The sequence below is a fragment of the Haliaeetus leucocephalus genome, unplaced genomic scaffold (assembly GCF_000737465.1).
Source record: "Haliaeetus leucocephalus isolate CR32 unplaced genomic scaffold, Haliaeetus_leucocephalus-4.0 Scaffold195, whole genome shotgun sequence".
Classification (NCBI taxonomy): Eukaryota; Metazoa; Chordata; class Aves; order Accipitriformes; family Accipitridae; genus Haliaeetus; species Haliaeetus leucocephalus.
In genome coordinates this window covers 992,377-1,015,294 of record NW_010972631.1, presented here as the reverse complement: position 1 = coordinate 1,015,294, position 22,918 = coordinate 992,377, and the positions used below count along the sequence as shown (strand labels likewise).

The following is a 22,918-nucleotide window of genomic DNA, read 5'->3' as shown; positions in this document are numbered from 1 at the left end:
ATTCTTTCTTTATCAGCTGGTTGTCTACCATCAACTGATTCTATGCCATAGCTCTTTATGATAGAATGTGCTTTTTCACAGCTAACAGTTTGCACTAGGAGACTATGAATGTTACATGAAGCTCTAGGTTTTTCTAGGCTATGATATTTTTTGAATTGAGACATTCATAAAAGGCTCAGAAGGGGTCTATAATACTTGCAGTCAGGTTCTTTTGAGGAAGTAATAGATTGTGATGAATTAACTGAGGTGAATTCTTTGTCTGCAATGGTGTTTTAAGGTGACAGATGCCTAGCTCTCTCATCGCTCTGAACCCTTTATCTTCAGGCCACACACCCTTGCCCATTGCATTCCACTCTACCCAAGCATTTGATCAGCAGATTCGTCTAAGCAAAACAGTTCTTGACAGATAGAAAAACAAAATTTTATTTTACAAAGAGTGAGGATGAGACCCTCCCACATAAGGACGGGGAGTACTTGTCATATTAAAGTCATCATTCAGCTGCATATACAACAGTTGGTTATCTGTTACTTTTCATTCTGCTATTAAAGAACAGCAAGCTACTGAGTTGTCTGAATGAAAGTAATTCTAAACTTTTGCATTCACAGAGTTTCATTAACACAGGTCAAATAAAACAGACCATTTCTACTACTGTAGTCAAAAGAAGACACACTGGGTATCATACCTGGGGAGTGCCCATCATGAACTGATGGGCTGTATGTATGGTTGAGTCCTTGCTTCTCTCTGGCTTCTCTTCAGTCACTGTTGGTAGCTTTTCTTTTGTAGAGTCATTGACATCCTCCGAGTCAAAAGTCTGGATCTCTGGCTCCACCTCACCTGGTCCTACAATCACAAAACTAATTACTAACTTTGTGGGTCACACGTAATACGAGAACCAATACTATATCTTGACTCTTACAAAGTGTCTCACATGCTTTGTAGTGCAACCCAGACATTGCTTTTTTTAGAGAAGTGCACAAATCTTAAGACTATCAGTTCTAGGAGTAGGATGAACACAAGACCTTGCAACTCACTGGAATAGATAACTATGCATTTCCATAAGCAAACTGTTTTTTCTCTCTCATAACCTTCTTGCCAAATGAACAAAATATTACCCAACAGATCTTTAACATCTGAAAATTCCATTGGTGAAGTACATTTTTTGAGCTTCATAGCCTCTCTGACAGAGTGACAGGAGGTACAAAGCAATTTGAGAACATTCAGAAAACCATCATTAGGAATGGACTAAATATTTTCTTTTATTATTGTTTCTACTACACTACATTGTTTAACAACTCATTTTTTAAGAATTACACTAAAAAAAAAAAACAACTATAACATTGTAGGAGTTGTTTCAAAGATCCTAGTTTTTCACAAGATACTGTTACAGAATCATGTGGAAAAACAAATAGACTGATTACATGCATGTCTGTACCATAAAGCTAATGAGTCTAGCAAGAGATTTAAGTGAAGAAATTAAAACTGAAGGGAGTGAGAGGCAAGAAGGTGAATTCAGGCTGGTAAAACTCATCTCCCCTCTCTAGACAGCTGTCTTGTTGCCTGGTAAGAAAACCATTCAAAATTCCAAGCTATGGTGTCATTTACTTAGATTCATCAAAATGAAATACTTCTGTTCCAACTAGCAAGAGATACTTATATCCAGCTTATTTATTTTGTTTGTGTGGGCTACGTGGCTGACAAGTCAGACCTATGATCTTCTCATCTACCAACTGTTTGCATCTGATAGCCTTTTTCTGTTGGGCACCTCAGTTTTGTTTTGTTTCATTCCCACTTAAGGAAGAAAGCAGTGAGACAGTAACACTTCAGAGATACCTCACCAGATGTTGTTCAGACCAGCTCCTCAACTTCTTGGTGTTTTGTCAGAAGTTACACACAAAAGAAGTTGAGTTATGTAGTGCTGATACCGGTGACACTGGAATGCACTGTTACATGCCAATTAATTAAGTGAACTGGCATTGCGCCTAACAGCAGGACAGTGTTTGCTTTTTACTTCTTCAAAGAAGTGGATAAAGATTAGAGACCATTGACTTGAAAGAAAACAGCAAATCCCTCTGTCACCCAACCAATTTAGTAAAGGCTAATGCTGGTTACCAGGCAGGAGTAACAATACTGCTGCAGAAAAGTCAATTAAAAGCAGATGTTTTAGTCTTATAAAATGTATACACATCCATTACATGCAAATATAAACACCTACATATACATTTAAAGATGCACATCAGCATACATTTATAATGTTTTTTAAGTTAATGTACCAGGAGTTTTAGTGGCAGTAGACTTCTTTTTTTCTGGCTTCAGCTCCTCTGTGTCTACTGCTCTGAGATCCTCATTGCTCTGCATTTCTGTTTCCATAGCTGCATCTTCAGAATCTCCCTCTTCCTTTTCTTCAAGAGGCATAATAGGTTTCTCTTGCTCCTTGCTAGCTACATCTGTATAAAGACAACAATATGTATTAAGTGGAAGGAGGAAGCAAAGGTAGTGAAGTTGTAAAAAAAGGTCACACTCTGAGGCCACTGCATGTCAGTTTTAGTGAACTTCAGAAAAGATCTGAGCTATTGTCTCATAACCTCAGTTTTATCTTTCACTGTGCCGTGCCATGTTGTGTCATTGCCCTGAAAACCTGATGAATAAAATAGACTAGTTACTTTAATAGAAAGCAACTTATTTAATTAAATGTAGATTAGAGGATTATTTTTAAAGAGAGAGAAATTTGTTTGATACAGAATAAAGAACCTGTTGTGTTATCCTAAATGTTTTGCATGTGTGGTAGCAGTTTGGGCTTCAAAATAATTGAAGTAAGATTTGAAGGGAACAGATTTTAAATATGTTTATTAAACTAAAATCCATTTTTATGAGTCAATTTGGTGTTTTCAAAAGTGTTATCATTAGTTTGAACCTAATTGCCAAAAGAGTAGCATTTATTGTAGTAAAATGGTGCTACATCTTAAACCAAAGCAAGGATTGTTAAACGTAACTTTAAAAAACATACTGGGAAAAACTGGAGTAAATAGGAGCACTTCAGGATTTGATTCTGCAATGACAACTCTTTACGCCCAGAAATACCATCGTACCGTATGTCTGTGCATCATAGCTTTCAGAGCCTTGTTTAATATGTTCAAATGCATCAGCCTCTTCCACATTTTGTTTAGGCTGAGTTGTATTCTGCTTTGCTTCACTGCTAGATTCTATGGTTCTCAGTCGCTTGTGGATATGTTCATTGTGATCTCCCATTGAGCGCTCATTGTCTGCCTGACCAGGTTTCCTCTTAAAACTCTGAAAAAGAACAAATTAACACCATGAACTTCAAGTCAGGTGCAACCAAACACTGATTAGAACAAAAGTTCTAACAAGGAGAAACTGCCTATTTGCTGGTTAATATTAAGACATTCAAATAAAAAAAATAAAAAATTTGAAAAGAAGACATGAACCTGGGTATTTTTTCTGCTTTGCTTCTGAGAAGCCATACGGGCCATGCGCGTGGATTCATGGCCTTCGGATTGATTTGCACTCGAAGCTCCACTTCCGTATTCCTGAGAGACCAAAAAAATTGCAATAGTAACTGAAAAGGGATTTAGCAACTCTTGCAGACAAATTTGAGAAGTTAAACTGCAATGCTGTGCTACCTTCTATTGTGAATGACAAACGGCTCACAACTGTCAGTATTATTCTTGTGGAAAGCAGACAAGACAGATCTGCAGCTCAACGATTAGGCTAAACTCACCACCAGTTTTCACTACTATGAAACTATGTATATGGTTTTTCAGTGAATTTGTAACTGGTGTTCTAAAAATTGAATCTTAGACACAATTCTTAAAAACATGGCAGCTATTGCTTGATTGTAACTTGAAAACATGTTAACAAGTTCAGCATTTTTAACTAGGACACTTCCTTGTAATTTACCTCTTTAGACTGGTCTCTTTCGGAAGCTTCTCCAGCCAGCTCAACAGCACTGTCACTCTGCACGTTTTCTTGCCCAGTCTGCCCTTGTGTTTCATGCTCCATTCTTTCCTCAGGCTCAGGGAGCTGTTCATCCATCTCTGAATTATCTTTACCCTCTTCTTCCTGAAAGAACATCAATTTATTTTCATGTTCTAAAAAACACTGGAAAACAGAAGGCCAAGGAGGTAACCAGAATACAGATAACAGAAATACACCAGTTTAATAGCAAGCACGTCTCTGTTATCTCAATGAAGATTCTCACTAACATTACACCTACTCAATGTCAAATTTGTTTCAGAGCATCATAGAACACATCCATTTAAGTCTTGTATAAGGAAATTAAAAAAAAAAAAAAAAAAAAAAAAAAAGGGCTTCTTTTATGTATTACTCTCTACCTGAGGTTGAAGGCCTTGGTCAGCAGCAGGGATTCCCTTATCTTTAGCAGATTCATTTTTTTCCTCATCAGGTGGTGGTGACTCTTCCTCCTCTTCTGCTGCTGCATCCTCAGTGTCCCCTGCATTTTCTTCTTGATCATCAGCATCTTTGTCCCCTTCATCTTCCTCCTCCTCTTTATCTTCAGAAATGCCTTCTTCAGCTGGTTCTGCATCTTGATCATCTCCTTCTGTCTCACCAGTATTCTCGTAATTCTGTTCTTCCATCTTCTCTGCCTCACTTAAATCAACAGGTTTCTCATCTACTTCAAAAGCATTCTCTTCTTCTGGATTAAAAAAATCAGAAAGGTATACAAAGTTTTCAGTGAAGTACAGAGACAGTAAATATTACAGATACTTGGAATAAAACTGCCCATGCTGTCAAAAAAATCTTAAAGAAAATACTGAGAATTCTATACATAGAATCTATGATTTTCTATAGCAGGTAATTTCTTTAAGTCACAACTGGTTTGTAACAATACAGCAGGATGGATTCGTATTAACTTCCTTTAACCTAATATTCTTGAGGGTCAGTTGACTTTGAGTACAAATGCTTCTAAGTATCATGGAAAAAATTGAAACCACAAAAGCAACTGAACAATGAAATAAGGAGCTTCTAGCATAAATTAGGGTGTATCGCTTGGATAACATGAGAAAGCCTGCTCCACAGTGTGCATGAAAGGGAGATAAAGGAAAATGCTGTAATGTTGAGCTCTTATCCAGCCTGAATTTGGTATCTTGATACACAGAAATGAATTTGCATATTCTTGTTATACAGAATCCTACCACCATCTCTCTTCTTTCTATGGAGAAAAAGAGCCTATTACTGACTGTTCCTCCCTATTTCCATTTGGCTTTCATCTGGGAATCTGTAGAGAGATTTTCAGCTGTACCTTCATCCTCTTCCTCCTCATCACTCTTCTCATCATTCTCCAGGTTCAAATTATCAGGAAGGTCCAAAGGTTCAACTTCAGGCTGCTTTTCTTGCTGGCCACGATAAGGATCTACTTCATTCTCATCATACTCACGCTGTCAGCAAAAGAATGGGGAGAAAAAAATAACAGGTATGTAAAAAGTAGGAAGAAAGGCAAAGATGAGAAATAAGATACTATTGCATTCTCTAGGACACAGAAATACTGGATATGTATTACATTCTGATCAGTTAAAAATGACTTTCCAGTGGTACACATCCTCATGTATAAATAGCAGAAAAAGATTAATTTCGGCAAATGCATTTACATAAATTGTTACTTCTTCAAAACAGTGTGTTCAGAATCTGATTTTCCTAGCTGAAAGATTCTGAACAGAATCTGCACTCTTGCAGATGGTAAATGCACTCTTGCACACTGTGCAGAATCTTCAAGCACACTGTATACAGATTTTGGGGATGAGTCCCACTGACTGAAGATGTTTCTGTTGCTAAACACAACAGAACAAGAACTTTTAAGCTTTGTCCATCAAAACATCAATTCAGTGTAAAGCCTGTTTTGGCAGCCATTACAAGTTCAGGTTAGTGCCAACAAAAACTCTTTCTTGATCATGGATCAGAAAATATACATATAATATAATGGATACAGTATGGTTTACTTTTAGCTCTGAAATGAACTAACTTTCATCAGTGCACTTCACTATTGAAGAAAGAGCATTTCAAATTCTCAGAAACGCATGATGTGAGCACCACAATATGGTTTAACAGCAAGATACTCTATGTAGTCCAAACCATTTTTACCTCATCAATTTGTTCATGGATTTTCTCTTTGTTTCCACTGTCGTCATCTTGTTGTTCTTTTTCCTCATCCTTAGGAGGCTGTTTTTTATTATCCTTGTTTCCTGTGCCCGAATTGTCATCTTTTGCAACGAGCTCTGAATCCTCCTATTAACCAACAAATTCAAAAGAACCTCAATTATGCTACTTGCTTCTCAGAGACTGAGTGACAAGACATGATCTCCTACAGAAAAAACAACACTAAATAACTTGTGATATACTCAAATTATCCCTTTCCAAGACCAAGAGCTATGCAAAGGAGTTCACGGTCTAGGTCACATCAAGTTAACAGAGTTTAATTCCTTTGATATTCTTCTTCCCACCCCTGTTCTCTTTACCTCATCCATTCCTGGTCCAGTTTCTTCTGTTTTACTACTGGCATCTTCATCATCATCGTCATCTTCATCCCCCCAGAGCCTCTCATCCAGTTTATCATCAGCTTCAGCATTATCAAGATTTCCCATCTGCTTATCCAGCTCCTCCTCTTCATCTGAATTTTCATCATTTTCTGTGTACAGTTCAGAATGTATTTCAGTACAGAAGAGATAAAGGTAACTTTTTTGTTAAGTTCAGAAACAAACAAGCAAGAAGTCATACTTGCATCTTAATTTCATCACCCTATGCAGTTAACTGAGAGGTGTGGAAGAAGACACACACGCACTAACACCCAGAAAAGCAGGGTCCTAATGATGTGGTTCAGTGTTCTCTTGGACACATGGACACACACAGCTTTCTCTCCCTCAGACTAACAAAGCCCAGGTGCAAAACTTGGATGATTTAAACTCTATTCCTTACCCTCTCCCTCCTCCATTTTCAAAATGTTTTGGCATTACTGGGAAGGGAAAGGTCCATTCCACTTTATCTGTTTATTATCTTGGGAATTTCCCTTCTTGTGCAGATGAACTTACTCTTGGCACTTTGTCAGAGATATGAAAGTAGATTAACACTATGGTAATTTGTAAGCCACGTTAGTTTCAGATGTTCAAGCGGTTACCCTTTAAAGTGAAGAACTGCTACCTTTTGTGAGTAGCAACTTGAATGAATCTACCAATTGTTGCTATTTTTTCCATTTTAAAAAGGTAAAGTTAAATTCTTTCCATTGCTTATAAGTTATCAATAGCTTCATTAATCATGTTTTGACATTAACTACAGCCATATTCTCAAGTCTTCTGTTTATCTTCAACAGCTTCAGAAAGTCAGTAACTAATTTTAAAATGCGTTTATAGGTCAGCTCACAACAGGAAGAATCATATCCCTTCATTCCAAAACCACCACAGTGACAGGCGACGGTATTTTCTTTGTACACTTCTTTGCGTTCATATTAATACTTCTTAGTATTAATATACAAATGGCACTACTCTGTTGTTAACACTAACTTTTCAGTATATGCTTCATTATATGAACATATCAACCATTACTGGACTGATCTATAATATTTCTTTTAAGTTTGCCATAGTGGAAGGACCAAACCTTTTTTCTCCTGTTCTCCATCATGCATTTTTCCTTCAAAGTCTTCTGACATTTCAATTGCATTGTCTTCTCCTTCAATGTCTGGTTTAGAATCTTGATCCTCTTTCTCCTTCTCTTCACCCTTTTGAAAACTGTCTTCTATCTGAATTATTGGTAAAGCCAAAAATTACAATGGATCTTGCCTATATATTAAAGCTTACTTAAAGTACCACAACAATATTTATAAGCTTAAAGGCAAAGATAAAAGCCAACCTAAACAGGAGACTGAAGGCAACTTCATGTTTCTTTTACCTGAAACATCTACAACATGGATTTCAAGGGTTCTTTTCAGTTTTAGTTGAATTAAACAAGAACAACCCCAAACACTTGCCTGATCTTCACTCTCTATTTTGTCACTCACATCCTTCTTGCCTTCCCCATCTCCAATACCACCATCCTCATAATCATGAAACTGTGTTGCACCCTCTCCAGCTTCATCTTCAAGTAATTCTTTTGGCAGACAAAACCCCTAAAAAGGCAAACAGAAACTCAAAACTGTCTGTAGTAGTAAGTACATCTTTCAGCTTAGTTTCTACTTAAGACTTTTGTATACATTAAATATATGCTTACCATAAATCCACTGTTACCTCTAATAACTTACCTTTTGGGCAAGCTCTGTAAAAATGCTCGTTAGAACAGAAAGCAATTTTCCAGTACTCCTGTGAGATGCCAGTGAAACAGTGAGGTAGAACAGGATAAGGTCTGAATACTTGCAGAGCATGGGCTTTAGACGCACCAGCAAATAGCAGAACTGGTTGAAGAACTGCAGGTAAAACCAAAGAACAGCTGTCAAATATGATTATGTACATACTGAGATGCACCTCAGAGAGGGTGACGATAGAGACTGAAAACAGATGCTCAAACCAGAAATATCAGTAGGCAGTAGGAAATTTAAATACAATTTCTAAAGTTTCCAGAGCTTTTTCTAGATTTTCACAAAAACCTAAAACTTTTCCTTCTTACTAAAGCAACACCTGGCTTTTGCACTACAGAAGAGTACCTATATTTGGCCATAATTTCTCACATGCTTCTAGTTCTAAGGTATTGGACAATAACAACCAACGCATGTTTAACCACAAAAGTTCACAATTCTAAGTCTTTTGAGACCCCTAAGCCAAAAACTCTTGAGAAGAATAATTTTACCTTATGTTTATTTGAAGTGTAATCTTCCCCATAAGATTTCAGGTTTTCCAGGAGTTCTGAAACTGCTAAAATTGCTTTCTGCACATGCAAAGAATCCAAATCAGCAGAAAGATCTTCATCCAAAAGCTTAGTTATATGTCCTGCTTTAATCAGGTCAAATGAGGCTGCATCCTCTTTGAAATACATAAAATATGAGAATCAAGTCAGACATTCTAAAAATGTTATAGCAAGCAATCCAGAAATACCCATCCTATCTGTTTAAACGGCAATCTCCTTGTGTATTGGTACCTCTGCTAGACACACAGCCCAAGGAATTCTTAGGTTTGCATAGTTTAAACTCTCCTCCTCCCCCTTAAGTAAATTAACAAACTTACCACTTTCCTCTAGAGATTTTTCTTCCTCTTTTCCATCTTCCTGTTTTCTCTCAACCAAACACTGGATGGCATACAGAACAACACGGATAACAGTTTCCACTTTTGCTGAGAAATGCTCCACAAACTCTTCATCTGACTGTTGATTTCCTTCTGAATACCACACAGGCAGTTTTACATAGAAAAAAATCAAATTACAGGTTACTATGTTTCCCCTATGCAAGGAGCATGATAAACATTATACAATTTTTACCACATAGTTCTTCTAAAATCTCCTTGCTAATCCTGATCGACAACTATGGTGTAAGATCTGTCATCAACGGTGACCAAGGGGGAAAAAAACATTACTGCAGAACTTAAGTCTGGACTAAATTTTGCAAGTTCAGATTTCATCGAGTGTTTCTGGATATCCAAATGAACATGGAGCCATCTTCTGCAATAATTAACCTAATGAATTCTTATATCTTTATCTTTAAATTACAAAACGAGCAGAGAATTGTCCTTACCACTGCAATTTGACATGGAATCAAGAAGCTGTGTTCTCCAGGCTATGAAGTCTGCAGACGTATTATTAACTTCTTCTTGTATATACTTCAGGCTCTTGATTAGGGCCATCTGATTTACAGCTTGCCTGCCTTCCCCATTTGGAAGAAACAGGGACTCTATGTCTTGTAACTGAGCTGAGACTTCCAGCAAACAACTCATAGCCGATGTGCAAACTTCAAAATCTCTCCTGCAACAAGAAATACCATAATACTGAAAGAAGAACGAACACTGCAATTTAATCTTAAACCTTTTCTTGAGGCAGGGATGAGAGCAAGGCAGTTGATCTTCATCTTGAACTTTTAAATAATGTTTGACAACAAGCAGATGTGCTGCTTATACTCACACTGTTTGAGGCAGACAGAAAATGAGAAGCCTATATACTATTATTGTTGTTGTTATTATTAACTAGGCTACAAAGCTCTTTTAAAATAAAAATTTCTTCACTAAATTTACATACGAAATTCACCTCATTAACTAAGGACCTGTGGGGATGGAATCCCACGAGACCAAGACAACTAAGCAGCTGAAACAAACCACTTTTTTTCTGTCTTGTCAGGGACGTGGGAGAAGACACATACAATTTGTTTAAAAAGCCAGGCACTGCATTTTGCAAGAAAAATGAACACAAAGAAGCTTCAAGAGCACCTGAACACACTTTTCAAGATATGCATAGGCAAACATTTTCAAGATGACTTCACACATCTTACATAAACATACAACATACAGAGATTCAATGTTATGTGCCTGTAGAACTCACCAGGAATAAACCAAGGTCTCACATGACTGCTGTCTTATGTTGTCCACTTCTGCTTTCATTGCCTTCACATTTGCTAGCATCGCAGTCAATTGTGTAGCTACCTGCAGCCATAACTGATCCTTATTTCGCATCCTGCATCCAGGAGGCAGTTGCTCAATTGTTATTGGAGTCAGGTATTTTAGCTCCGAGGGAATTAGGTCAGGTATTCCCGTAAAAACATTTCCCATTTCAGGTCCTGAACTCTGAAAAATGTTTGTTTTGACATCTGTCCTTTCATTGTCACTGCACTTTGTTAACTCTTCTTTTGGGCAGCATTGTATAAACCAAGACAGCTCCTCGAGAACCATCATGCACTGCATGGAAAGTTGCTGCAGTTTGTCAGTCCAGCATTGAAGACTGTCTTGAGGAGGAAATGCTACATTATACTCTCTGTCAGCAGTCAACCTAGAATCTATCTCTTGTATACAACTCAGTAGGTTCCTGATTAAGAAGAAAGAAGGAAAAGTTACAATCACAGAGTTTTACATTATACTCCCCTTTGAAAAGCTCAACCTTTAGACTAAGTTCATAAAAGCTCTAGATAATAGGAACTCAGTGGAAGTCAAACTTCTTCTGGAAAAAGTAAAATCAGAGTATTTAAAAAAAACCTTTTGCTTAATTACTGAATTTTTCTCTCCATTGCATATGTTTGAGTTGTCCTGAAAACAGGGCTTTGTGAGATTTCTCAGAATCTATACAGTGTTTTCAAACAATCCTTAAACTCCTGGCCTGATACTCAAATGTTATTAATTTTCCTCCATTATAAAAGCAAATTACATTCTCACACACCTTCATTCCCTGAAGTGCTGCATAATAGTCAGCTCATAACAAATGATTAATACGATTTGCAATAAAAGTCACAGCAATGCAGGTAAGTGTCTTAAAAGTTTTACTATTCCTGCAACTGTAAAGTTGGGGGGTTGTGTTTTGAGCTTTTGTTTGGTTTGTTGGGGATTTTTTTTGTTTGTTTTTCCAAGTTTCCAAGTTTTCCTATAAATTTTGTGCCACTAATCTCCAGCCTAGATTTCCTTCCCTGTACAAAGGCAATACCTCCTGACCCAACTTCAAAAAGTTTTATGGATGACAATACTGATGGACACAAATATGCAGAAGAACAGTGGAGTTTGCAGTGAAACTGACAAGTCAAGCAATGGAATGGAAAATCACATCACTGAGAAAGATTTCCTACAGACTTTTGATTTTATAGCTTTGACACAAGATCTAGTATCTCCCACCTTTCTAGAATTTTTTCTTCGTAAGCTGTTGAGGTTTCTTCATATTGGCTCAAACTGCCATCCAGATAATTTATTTGCTCCAAATCAAACCAACAACTTGAACACAGCCACAATTAACTTAGGTCAATGCAAAATGAGAGAGATTTAACAATCTACAGGTTTAACTTTGTAAGTAACTACATTAATTATTTAATGGTCTTCAAGTATGCCTAACTTGTTTTTCCCAAATTACTTTGATTCCAAAATACAGGCTGCAATGACAGGATAAACAACACCAACACCCCACTCCCCCCCCCTTTTTTTTATCTTTTATATCTAGGCTTAATTGAGGGGAGGAGAGAAATGGGGAAGTAGGGGGAAGAATTTTATTATCTTCTACTTTAATTTCCATTTTTCTTGAAGGGAATTGCTTAGTGTCAAACTCCTTGCCAACATTTAAATGTTGGAAAACGCTCAATACCTTAGTGAGATCCACTGTTCTGTCAATGCAGTAAGACATCGTCTCTGTCTGACAAGCATCTGCATGAGGTGTGCAGTGAATCCTTTGCATCGTTCAATGCTACCTAGTCCAATATCCTGAAGAAAACAGATACAGAAAAAGTGGGAGCGAACAGTTAGATGAATAAGCAGACAACAACCTTCTCTGTGCCTCCATTTCATTTCACTGGGCAGGCTGAGAGGTTATAGTCTAACTGAACAAGTCTTAAAATGCAGACAAAAATTATAGTTATTACAGTTTCCCCCTCTTCATTTTTCTGCATCTTCCATATATCCTGCATACAAATTTGATTTTCAAGTAGCTTCTACAACAACAGTCATATTAAATTGCACTCCCCTCCAGCAATTCTTATCAGGAATTTAGTTCCAATAGTAAAGCTACCTTACATAAATGATGATTAAAATCTAAAGAGATACCAGCTAAACTTTTACATTCATCACCACTGCTAAAACCACTTCCACAATTCATTTTACCAGATTTACTGACAATTACTTTCACTTCTTTCATTAGAAAGGATCCCATTTTAAAGCTTGAAGTAAATGTTCACAACAAAGCAAAACTGATCTCAGCTATGTTCCATTATTTATGCCAATGTCAGCTGTGACATCTGACAAGATCATGTTGTAAAACAAGGAGTGAAGCACAGTGAGAAGAGCAGTATCTGGAAGAGATCCCTTTTTCCTGGAACACTGCAAAAGCAGTACTGATTTGGTAGAACTCATTTGTTCCTTCTACTGATTTGGACCAATTTTTAAGCGAAGAAATATATCGGCACTTTTTATGTTAGACACAGGCTCCAGTTATGTGAAATTATAAACTTCAACTGTTTTTTTCATGAGCAACAACTAATCCTGGTTTTGTTTTCCTACCAAGCTTTGATTCAGCATTTTGGGAGTTCATGCACAAAAAGTAGCAATTTGGGATCTGCTGGGATGAAAGATACTGTGTATTTAACCGATTACTAACTTAGTTCACTAAACTGATATTGTTCAGTCATAAAACAACAGGTTTTAAAATGCTGCATTTAATGACTGGCCCCAAAATAACGTATTTTGTATCATATTACAGAACATAGCATGATCTCACATCACCTTTTTACTACTAGAAAATTTCAGTCCACACTGATAAAATAAAGTTAACAGAAGTAGGATTTATATTTTTACTTCCGTGTTTTACCTTGGCAGGTGCTAATAATGCTGTCTGAAGTCTAGAGTGGCATGCAAGTGACCTATAGAAGTACTTCTGGCATCCATCCCAGGCAGAAGAAATCTCCGTCAGCAACCTGACAGAGCACAAAAAAGTCCGATATTAGAAAGGTATATAATTGCAGTACCTCAGCACACTGGAACCACCAGGTCAGCTCTTCAACCTAACAAATTTGCTTACAATTTGTTATTTTGCAAATGCATTGATCCTGTAATTCTTCATTGTTTCCACAGGTATTCTAGTCTTAAGAAAACATTTAAATTTTAAAATAAACCCTAAGGAAACTCTAAGCAATAGCAGTAAAATCTCTATCTTTGAGTATCATTTAACACTTAGTGTTTGGTGTTTTTTTCTTTCATGCAGCTAAATCCAGCTTGATGGGGAAGCCTTTATTTTGGCCTTGATGAAAGATACTATAAATTAAACCCTTACACCTGAGGAAGACAGTAACCAGCATGTCTCAATGACCACTTGCTGCTGGAAAAACAGAGAAACATCTAAAAGAGCATCTTTCCTCTATGCAGGCTTTTCCAGAAATGCCCACTTTGAAGTCTATGCATTTTCTCCTGAAACATCTCATTAGTCAGTGAAGACAAAACAATTAGAGTAATCCCTGTAAATTACAACTCATCTTTAATAAAACTGTTAGCAGTCCACATTCTAATATGATGCTAGTGAAGCATCCCAGGCAAAGCTGGGTGGTGGAGGGTTAACTGAAATCTCATTCACAGTAACACTAAAAGTGAGGGTAGATTTATCAAAAGTGCCAATTAAAAACACTCTCTCTTGGTTGTACTTGCCAGTATGGTATGTACAGGATTTTCAAACTGAGAAGTAATGGGGGGAAGAGAAAGGAGTATCTAAAATCCTAAGTGAATTTACATTCCAGAAATTCCAGTCTAAATCCACATGCAATAGATTCTATATATTATAGCTGCAATTCATATGATCTAAAGGTTAGAAATACTGTGTACATACGTGGCATCCGGTTCATGTGTACAATTTCTTACACCTAGTGCACTACGCAAGTCCAGTGGACGTAGGTAGAGTATTTTGTGATAGTCTTTTGAACGGGACCAAGCAAGACCTTTCCGGTATGACAAACCTGGAATGACATTTGAACACACATCCTTTTAAGCCTTCACTCTTTTATATGAAAAATGTCACTCATACAGTTGGTTTTAAGATATAAAACCTTCTGATATAGTTTTTTTTCCTGATGCTATCTGATTTTGACAAGTCTTTGAACATAATGCAATTTTTGTAATGTAAGAACACATTGTAGCTTAGCTACCTTCAGCTGAACATAGCTGAAATAAGACAAACATAGACCCATGTGTATAAAGGAGGTTTGTGGTGGTGGTCGAGAGAAAAAACAAAAAGCCTTGAATCTGGGGGCAGGCTACAGCCTGAGAAAGTTACAGCTATAAACATTTAAAACTCAGTCTTAAGGCTGTTATTTTAGCTATTTTTAAAACTGGATTAAACATGCTCATTTCTCTCAAGCCTATTAAAACTCTCCTTTCGAAGTATCCTGAAGACAAGCAGAGCCTGTAATAAATATTCATTAGCTATCTAGGTTACGCTGCCATTTTTCCAGACAAAATGGAGAACAAGTCTTAAGAGCAACACTTTTCACTTCTCCTGGTCCTTTAAGAAAGCTGAGTTAGGGATCATCACCTCATTTTTAAGACATGAAAAGGCTGATGAATGAGGAAGGTAAAGGTGTCACCTGAAATCAAAGACAGAGCCCAGTAAAGAATTCAAATCCTATGTGTTAGTTCAATCATCACAGTATGCCATTCCTCCACCACAAACTTCACAGGGTAGCAATGGCAGATATCCCTTTGGCACCAGCGGGTGCAAAAAATGCCAAATGCAGGAAAACTGTATGTGCTAGAAACCTCCCACTTAGATTCACCTGTGTTTGCAGTCACCTAAATACAAAAGGACCTTAATCTTCTGGGAACTATTTACTCAGTACACATATCAACTCATTTAAGTAGTATAAACTACAAACACTCAAAACTACAACTGAAGCCTCCTCCTGCCTCCCAAAAAGCATTTAGAACTTTTTGTTTTCATTTATTTTCCAAGTGCTGTGACACTTTGAGTTAGTTTGTTATCAGAATCATGCCTTCTCAGAACTCTTAACCATGTTTCCAAGCTTCCTTCTGCAATCATGAGGAACAGAAATGTCTCCTTTTTTGGGGGAGGGGGCGACACGGGACACTGGGATAGGGAGGGGGTGGAGAGAGAGAGAGAAGTTCTTAGGATCACTCCAGGCCAGAAGCTATGGCTTCCAAGAGAAGCACCAAAACACTAAACTCTCTTCAAAAAAGAGAAGAGACAAAATTGGCAAGTTACATTAATTTCTACTTCTGGCTATGACTTAGCAGAATGCTGTCAGACAGCTGTTTATTTAATATGACTGCTTACTTCTGCTGGTTTCTAAACTGCTCAGATGATGAATAATTTAACATAACACCAAAGGAAAAGGCAACGATTAATAGTTTGGGTAGGTCCTTTACCTTAAGACTAGCAAGGGGAGCAGTGGAGACTGGGCTGCTGAATAGGGTGCCTCCAACAATTCCCATCAATAGACCACTCAGTCTCCATGGCTCAACCACACCACACCTCTACCAATCTGACCTCTGCCGTCTGTCAATCAAGAGATGGGCTCTCATTCAAAGGAGCTAACTTAATTTCAGTTCTGGGTCAGAGAGTGGATACCAGATAATGAGCTTCCCTCTTGTTTCTAAAAGCGAGGCAGTGACTTCTGACTGGAGATAAAGTAGATTTCTGCTTCAGAAAAGCTACTGTTGTACATCTAATGGAATGTAAGAAGAATAGAAGGTATTTGAAAGGGCTAACACACCAGGCCTCATAGTCAACAGACGAAGAGAAAGAGACTTAAATGCTTCTATGTATCAGTGGCTCAATGACTTCAAGAACATAGTATTACAGTGGGTTTAGATGTATTGGCAAAAATGGTAAAATGCTTAAGAACTTTGTACTTTTAAACCAAGCACATTTTTATTCAATGCTTACCTGTTTTAGCAAGGCTTTTAAAGAGATCTGACAAAGCCCGTTGCTTCTGCATCTGAATATGCTTTGCCTCTGCTTTCTGCTTCTCCTTATCTGCTGTCTGATCAAATGTTAGATTTTGCAGTTCAACTACAGAAACAATGATACCACCTGTACAGAAGACAGCAGGGACAGGTAAGAGATGTGAAAATCTAACTTACACAAAGCAGCCATGGCAAGATAGTCTTGGAAGGGAACTATCTACGCTTTTTCCTGATTTGTTCCATTTATGTTACAGAGGTCAATTATGGTATGGAAATCACAAGAATACTCAACCTGTGAACTGGTCAAGATCTTCCACCAGACTTAAGAATGAACTGTTTTCTGTAACTGTGGTACACATTTTCTTCATTTTTTTAGTAAGCTTAGGCAGACGATACTGAAGAGATTCTGTATGAAATGTAATGCCATCCTGACATTCTTCTGGGAACACCCTCTGAGAAAAAAAATGAAAGAAACGGTCCAATTATACACACATACTCAAAACTGTCTTATTTGACCATTAAGAGTAAATCGCTGCAAAATCAAGGGCTAAATTCTGCATTCATCTGAAACCCCAGAACACGTCCACGTGATCCTCTGAACAGTTCAGCACCAACACTTGAAGACAACATGAAACTGCAACAAGTGAAACCAGCAACCCTGCTGATTATGAGCAACAGGCTTGCAAACAAACAAACCACCAACCAACACACCAAACCCACAACCAAACACATTAGATTTGCATCAGATTTCTGCCACCTCCCTCTACCCTCCTGACTTGTCACAGGACAAGAGCAAGATCAGCCACTCTCCTGGTCTGAAGAAACAGAACAAAGACTTGGAAGCTGAGAGTCACCACGCATTTCCCACTCACACCCAAATTCTGATGAGTTATGATGTCTCCTTGCATCTTATTAATAAAAACTAATGGATGAGAAAAGGAATCTATTTCAGGAAGAAAATTAGTTGACTTCCTCTCCAAGCTGCACAATTTAATTAAAGACACACTAAACTGTGGCACTGTGGAGTAGGATTTACCACCTATCAGCTAGTCCAAGGCAAATGTTTGCAGTACACAACAACAAATGTATGACAACGTAGTGCATTCCCCTATCAGGATTCAAGCTCAAAGTGACTTTATATTTAGTCAGAACTCAGATATGCACAAATCCTACAGCTACATGATCATTTGCCTGGGTCCCTGTTTAGAAAAAAAGGGTGGTAATAATTTCAACTCCCAGTCCATATTACTGCACTGCAGTGAAGTAACAAATTGCTGCAGACAATAAGCAAGCAACTTGGAGATTAAATGTATAACTGCTATCATCTCTATATTAGAGCATAGATATTGTGCCAAATCAATACCAAACATGCTTGTCTTTCCATGCTGCATTCCCACCCATCTGCAGTGTTTCATAACACTGAACACAAGACAAAAAAGTTGGCAATATATTCAACAGATTTCACACTTACGTAAGATTTTTCTGCATAAATCAATGAAAAGCAACATATAGATGAGAATAAATATCCTTCCCACACTTAGAATAAAGAATACAGTCACCTTGGCAACATCTGTTCTAGCAGACAGAATTTTTCTTAATGTGTTGTTTAGCCTCTGAACTTTGGTCTCTTTGTTCTCAGATTCTTCCTGCTTTTGCAAGCAGTCCAGCTGCTCTTCCTTACCAATTTCCACCAAGGCAGGCTGACATGGCTCATCCAGAACAGCTTCAAACTTCTTCATGAATTTAAAGAGGGTCCTAATTACCAAAGGAAAGCAAAAATGTTACTGGGTTTTATAATCCTGGAAATCTCTCAGCTGCTGGAAATAAATGTTTTCACTGTATTATGAGCAGAACAAATTTTCTAGCATTCAAATTTAACATCATAGAGAAATCATCCAGAAGGATGTTTCCAAGTATAGAGCTTAATTCCAAACTCTGAGTTACCTGCGTATTTTTTCAACTGATTGTTTTATAGCCCAGAAGCTGACATCATTCCACTTTGAAATTTTCACAAATTCCTATTAGAAAAATAAATAAATCAATGGGATTACTTACATAAATGCAATGAAGTATTTGCTCATAAAAGATTATCTTTAAAGCTGATCAGCTAAAATGATACGGCGGTCTTAAAATGCAAGACATTTTAGTAAGTGAGCAAATTATTGCATAGGCATCTTATTCTATTAATAGATGTGTTTACGCTAAAACTGCTGCATAGCCAAATGTTGTGAAATCCAAAGGAGCTTTGCTACTGGGTGGAAACCTCCATGGCTAAATGGGACTGACCAAACATTAAAGACTTCAGCCAACCCCCCCACCTCAAAAGTAAATTCTTGCCAAAGAAAATGTAAGGTATAGTAGGGATTTCAGTGGCCAACAGAGCTGTTATAATAATTATATATTATATTATAATATATAATAATATCTGCTCCACTGTTCCTTTGATTAGATCAATATGTTGTCTGAGTGAAGTTTCCTTTTACCTTAAGTTCCTTTTCTATAGGTTGACGAAGTTCAGTGATTCTGGCCTCAATACACTCTGAAAACTGCTTATAATAATTGTATAGATTCCACAAGATGCTGCACAGAATGTCTGGAAGGGACAGACAATAACAGGCTTCTTTTAAAACACAATATTCTTCAGTATCAAGAGAAGAAATGCATCCCGGGGTTTTTTTGCAATCATGAAGTTTAGCAACACCAAAAGATGGGGTAAACTGACCAACAGTATTCTTCATGAAAACGGGAAAAATAGCCGCATAGGCTTGTGTTGTATTTATAAGCTTGGTGATCTGTTTGGAAAGTCTTGGATACCCCATGGTCAGGTTGTTGTAAAGAAGACTCAACACATGTAATGCTAACTTACCCTTTTCTGCCACTTGAGGCATCAGCAAGACATGGCAGTGGAAAACCAGTAGAGCTTGAAGTCGTGCATGAAACTCTCCCAGCGTGGATCCTTCAATGAAAGCCTGTAGCATGCTGACCAGCGTTTTCAGATCCATTTGCTCAGTTTCTGAACATTGCACCAGAAATTTAGAACCAAAGGGGGAGAAAACAAAAACAACCCTCTACACAAAAACTGTTGTCTGCTCTTTGTAAACTTCCAACTAACTACCTGGTGTCTATCAGGAAAGGGGTGGGGCGGGGGAAGATAATTCTAATTTAATAGTAAGTAAAACCAACAAACACCACACTGGAAGAAAGGAGAGGTGACAATGGAGGCAGCAGTAAGATAGCGACCAAGGAGGCCAGCTACATGTCCAATTTCAGAGCGCATCAAGTATTTAAAGAATACCTGGCTACTCTCTATGAATGAATGGCTTATTTGGTCATGATGAGCCATACTATAAATTAGTTGCTGCCAGTTCCTTAACTCCTCAAAATCATCAAGAGAGAAGTAGATCTTGGAAGAACCTGGTAGAGAATATAGTGTCTTTAGAGCATTACCTATGGAAGATGACATGCTGTCCACTTAGAGATGTAAAATAACCCAAGGATACAAAGCTCATCAAGTAAGTGCATTAATTAGTCATGAGATTGGAAGAACCCTGCCTCATGTGAGAGGATGCTACTGTCATCTTTAAAATTTCATTAAATTTTGGGGAGGCAAGGGACTGAGAGCTATATTCTTTCCCCTATTTTATGTAACGTGAACACCTGCAGACAGATTTGCTAGGAACAGTATGTACCAAAACATAATTACTGTAAGAATTCTTTAGGCTTCATACAGAATGTTAAAAGCAGTTCAGCTGGGATATGAATTACACTTTGTGCAGCTAAAAAAAAAAAAAGAGGAAAGAGGTGACTCTTCCAGCTGCAGATGGAGGCCTCCTACCCTCCAAATCTGTTTGAAATGTTTATATGTGCATGACATGCAGCTACCAAAGTTCTACTTTCTTTTAGATGCTTTTTACAGACATCTTTTCTTTACATAACCTACAATGTCAGCCCTATGAGAGACACAGGTGGTTCCAGAAGTAAATACCAAGCAAAATTCACTCTACATAGAAAAGCCTATACAGTCATGGATTTTATTGTAGGGCAAAGGGTACAAGAACTACACCTGAAAGTGCATTGTCAAACTCTGGCATTTAGGACCTTAATTATGGATCCTTAGTAATTGCTGGAACTGCAACACACATTCATATAAGGACAGCACTTACCTTCTGTGTTTGCCTCTGTCTGTTCTTGAACATACGTCTCAATCATCTGATAGATTGAGAACCAGTGTTTTGTGGATTTCTCTACATGCTGCTTCATAATATTGTCCAAACTTACTGACCAGCAACTGGAAACAATAAGCATGGGGAGAGAATAAAAAATAAAGCAAAAATATTGTGGGTAGTTTGGACTCCAAAACAACACAAACTTTATTCTCTATTTCTACTAAACTAAAGGAAAATTTTGCAGGCTGGAATAATCTGCATATATGCTTAACATACACAATCAGTTCTTGAGGATCACTGCTTTGCCACTATTATTAAATACGAGAGAACTAGGAACAGTAAAACAAAATCAGAGCCAGGTTCAGAAGTTTCTTTTCACAAAACTTGAGGTAGCCTTGTGGAATTCCTGATCATTGCATACTGTGGATATAAAAATTTTACATAGTCTTAACAAGAGACTGGACAATAATTTTTAAGGAAAATTTAATGGGGGTTGTTAAATAGACAAAACACTGCAGGCTCAGTAAACCCTAGGATGAAACAGAAGAACACTGGGAAAATATTAGGATAAAGTACTGTAGTTATCTGTCCCGCTTCTACTCCTCCCGAGGCATATACATAGGGTCACCATGGGCTGGACATGCTCATTTGAGCCAGTACAGCTACCACTTTGGGGTTTTCCCCATATTGTTACTAGGACAGCCATAGCCTGCCCCGCCCTGCCCTGCCCCCCCCCTTAACAGTATCTAAGAAAAAGCAGCAGGGAAGGACAGTTCTTACTTCAACTCCAATCTACGCCACTGAATAATCAGCTGTGTGACCAAATCAAGATGTTTTCGCAAGGACAAAGCTCGACTAGCATTTTCCTCCCAGTCCTGGGGAAAAGAAAATAAAAAATTCCCCTTTATATAAAGCCAGGAATTAGTCTTTGCATGGCAAGACTCATGCAGTACTTTGGATTACATTCCTGCTCCTTAATCTTACAGCATGGAGCAAATTCACTTCCTCAAATCCTGGCAAGCAGACAGCTTTCAGTTGTTTTTATCATGGTACCAATACAAATAAGGAAATATAGAAGAGAAAATAAAAGTTTCCCTTAGCTATTTTCTTACCTGTGCCTTTGCAAGAAGAATTTCCAAGCCATTCAGGAACTTTGAGAGAGGACTAGACAGGGGAAAACTCCGGATTCTGTCCATCACAACTAACAGCTGCAGAATAAAAAAACCAAGTGTTCAGCCTATAGTAACTGATCTTCAACAGAAGCAATCATGAAGTTAAGCTAGTTTTTATTAGCATAACCCTTCTCTGCAAGAGGTAAGGATTTTATTTTTTTTTTAAACTTCCTCATTTTAGTACAAGCTCAGTAGTAGTTCAGTGAAGGCCAGTACACTCCGGGAAAGGAGCACAAATGACCTAATGCAAAGAGTTCCTATCGATTCTGAGTTTCTGCATTACTCTAAGAAACATAACCAGAGGGCCACACAGGCCCTGTAAGTGGGACCAAAAATATCTGTTTTAAAGCACAGTGAAAGAAGCATTTTGGAAAAAACATCCCCCCCCCCCCCCCCCCAACCCCAAACCAAACAAAAAACCAGGAGCCCAAACAGCAAAAGATCTCAAGAATCTTTGAGGTATGGCAGGTTGCAGATTGTTTAAAGCTGTTAAGATCACAGTAGGCAACGAATACCACTTAACATTTCATAACTAAAATAGAACAGCTAATAATCCCTCTTAAGAAGAAAAAGGTATGTCTTCAAAACATTTGCGTAAGTAATACAAACATCTAGGCAAGTGTATGAGTGCACATGACCATGCATATCTATACAGATATTTACACACAAATGCAATTCTAAAATGCTCCAGTTTTCCCCAAACATTTGTTGAGATGTTTTTACCTGTACAAGTACTGGATGCTCCGGCCATTCCTGCAGTAGCCCATTTACTTCTTTAGCAAAATTATCAAGTACAGGTTGGCATTGTCGGACTTGCTGAATATTAGGATGCTGGTAGAAGTCATATGGGCCATCCTGCTGCAGCACAAGATCTGAAGTTAATTCCTCAAAAAAGGTATTGCGAAGAAGAGTGCTAACTAGAAGTTGGCTTCCCAGAAGACTATCATTCATTTCAGCACCTAGGAAGCAAAAAAAGGAAGACATCAAGCATGCTACTAATTCTTTTTTGGCTGAATAGAAAAAGTTCCCCCCCCCCCCCCCCCCCCCTCTTTT

At 37.8% G+C, this 22,918-nt stretch overlaps 1 protein-coding gene across 6 annotated transcripts in view; it reads right to left on the bottom strand.

Annotated features, from left to right (window-relative positions):
* MDN1 (MDN1, midasin homolog (yeast)) overlaps positions 1 to 22,918 on the bottom strand; it is a 104,279-nt gene that overhangs the window by 10,743 nt on the left and 70,618 nt on the right. For all 6 annotated transcript variants that reach the window (XR_774228.1, XR_774229.1, XR_774230.1 and 3 more), the window contains 29 exons: positions 22,589 to 22,824; positions 21,806 to 21,901; positions 21,474 to 21,568; positions 20,691 to 20,815; positions 19,394 to 19,540; positions 19,011 to 19,120; positions 18,472 to 18,545; positions 18,087 to 18,282; positions 16,820 to 16,979; positions 16,508 to 16,654; positions 14,435 to 14,561; positions 13,427 to 13,532; positions 12,212 to 12,327; positions 10,478 to 10,957; positions 9,681 to 9,907; positions 9,178 to 9,327; positions 8,804 to 8,976; positions 8,262 to 8,423; positions 7,992 to 8,129; positions 7,622 to 7,763; positions 6,490 to 6,659; positions 6,116 to 6,259; positions 5,280 to 5,415; positions 4,351 to 4,673; positions 3,917 to 4,078; positions 3,445 to 3,546; positions 3,088 to 3,289; positions 2,272 to 2,445; positions 684 to 841 (listed from right to left, as the gene is read on the bottom strand). Coding sequence is in view for 3 of the 6 variants with exons in the window: in XM_010565680.1 (XP_010563982.1) it covers positions 684 to 841; positions 2,272 to 2,445; positions 3,088 to 3,289; positions 3,445 to 3,546; positions 3,917 to 4,078; positions 4,351 to 4,673; positions 5,280 to 5,415; positions 6,116 to 6,259; positions 6,490 to 6,659; positions 7,622 to 7,763; positions 7,992 to 8,129; positions 8,262 to 8,423; positions 8,804 to 8,976; positions 9,178 to 9,327; positions 9,681 to 9,907; positions 10,478 to 10,957; positions 12,212 to 12,327; positions 13,427 to 13,532; positions 14,435 to 14,561; positions 16,508 to 16,654; positions 16,820 to 16,979; positions 18,087 to 18,282; positions 18,472 to 18,545; positions 19,011 to 19,120; positions 19,394 to 19,540; positions 20,691 to 20,815; positions 21,474 to 21,568; positions 21,806 to 21,901; positions 22,589 to 22,824 (4,778 nt within the window). In the remaining 3 variants the exon portion in view is untranslated. The remainder of the gene's footprint in view (positions 1 to 683; positions 842 to 2,271; positions 2,446 to 3,087; positions 3,290 to 3,444; positions 3,547 to 3,916; positions 4,079 to 4,350; positions 4,674 to 5,279; positions 5,416 to 6,115; positions 6,260 to 6,489; positions 6,660 to 7,621; positions 7,764 to 7,991; positions 8,130 to 8,261; positions 8,424 to 8,803; positions 8,977 to 9,177; positions 9,328 to 9,680; positions 9,908 to 10,477; positions 10,958 to 12,211; positions 12,328 to 13,426; positions 13,533 to 14,434; positions 14,562 to 16,507; positions 16,655 to 16,819; positions 16,980 to 18,086; positions 18,283 to 18,471; positions 18,546 to 19,010; positions 19,121 to 19,393; positions 19,541 to 20,690; positions 20,816 to 21,473; positions 21,569 to 21,805; positions 21,902 to 22,588; positions 22,825 to 22,918) is intronic.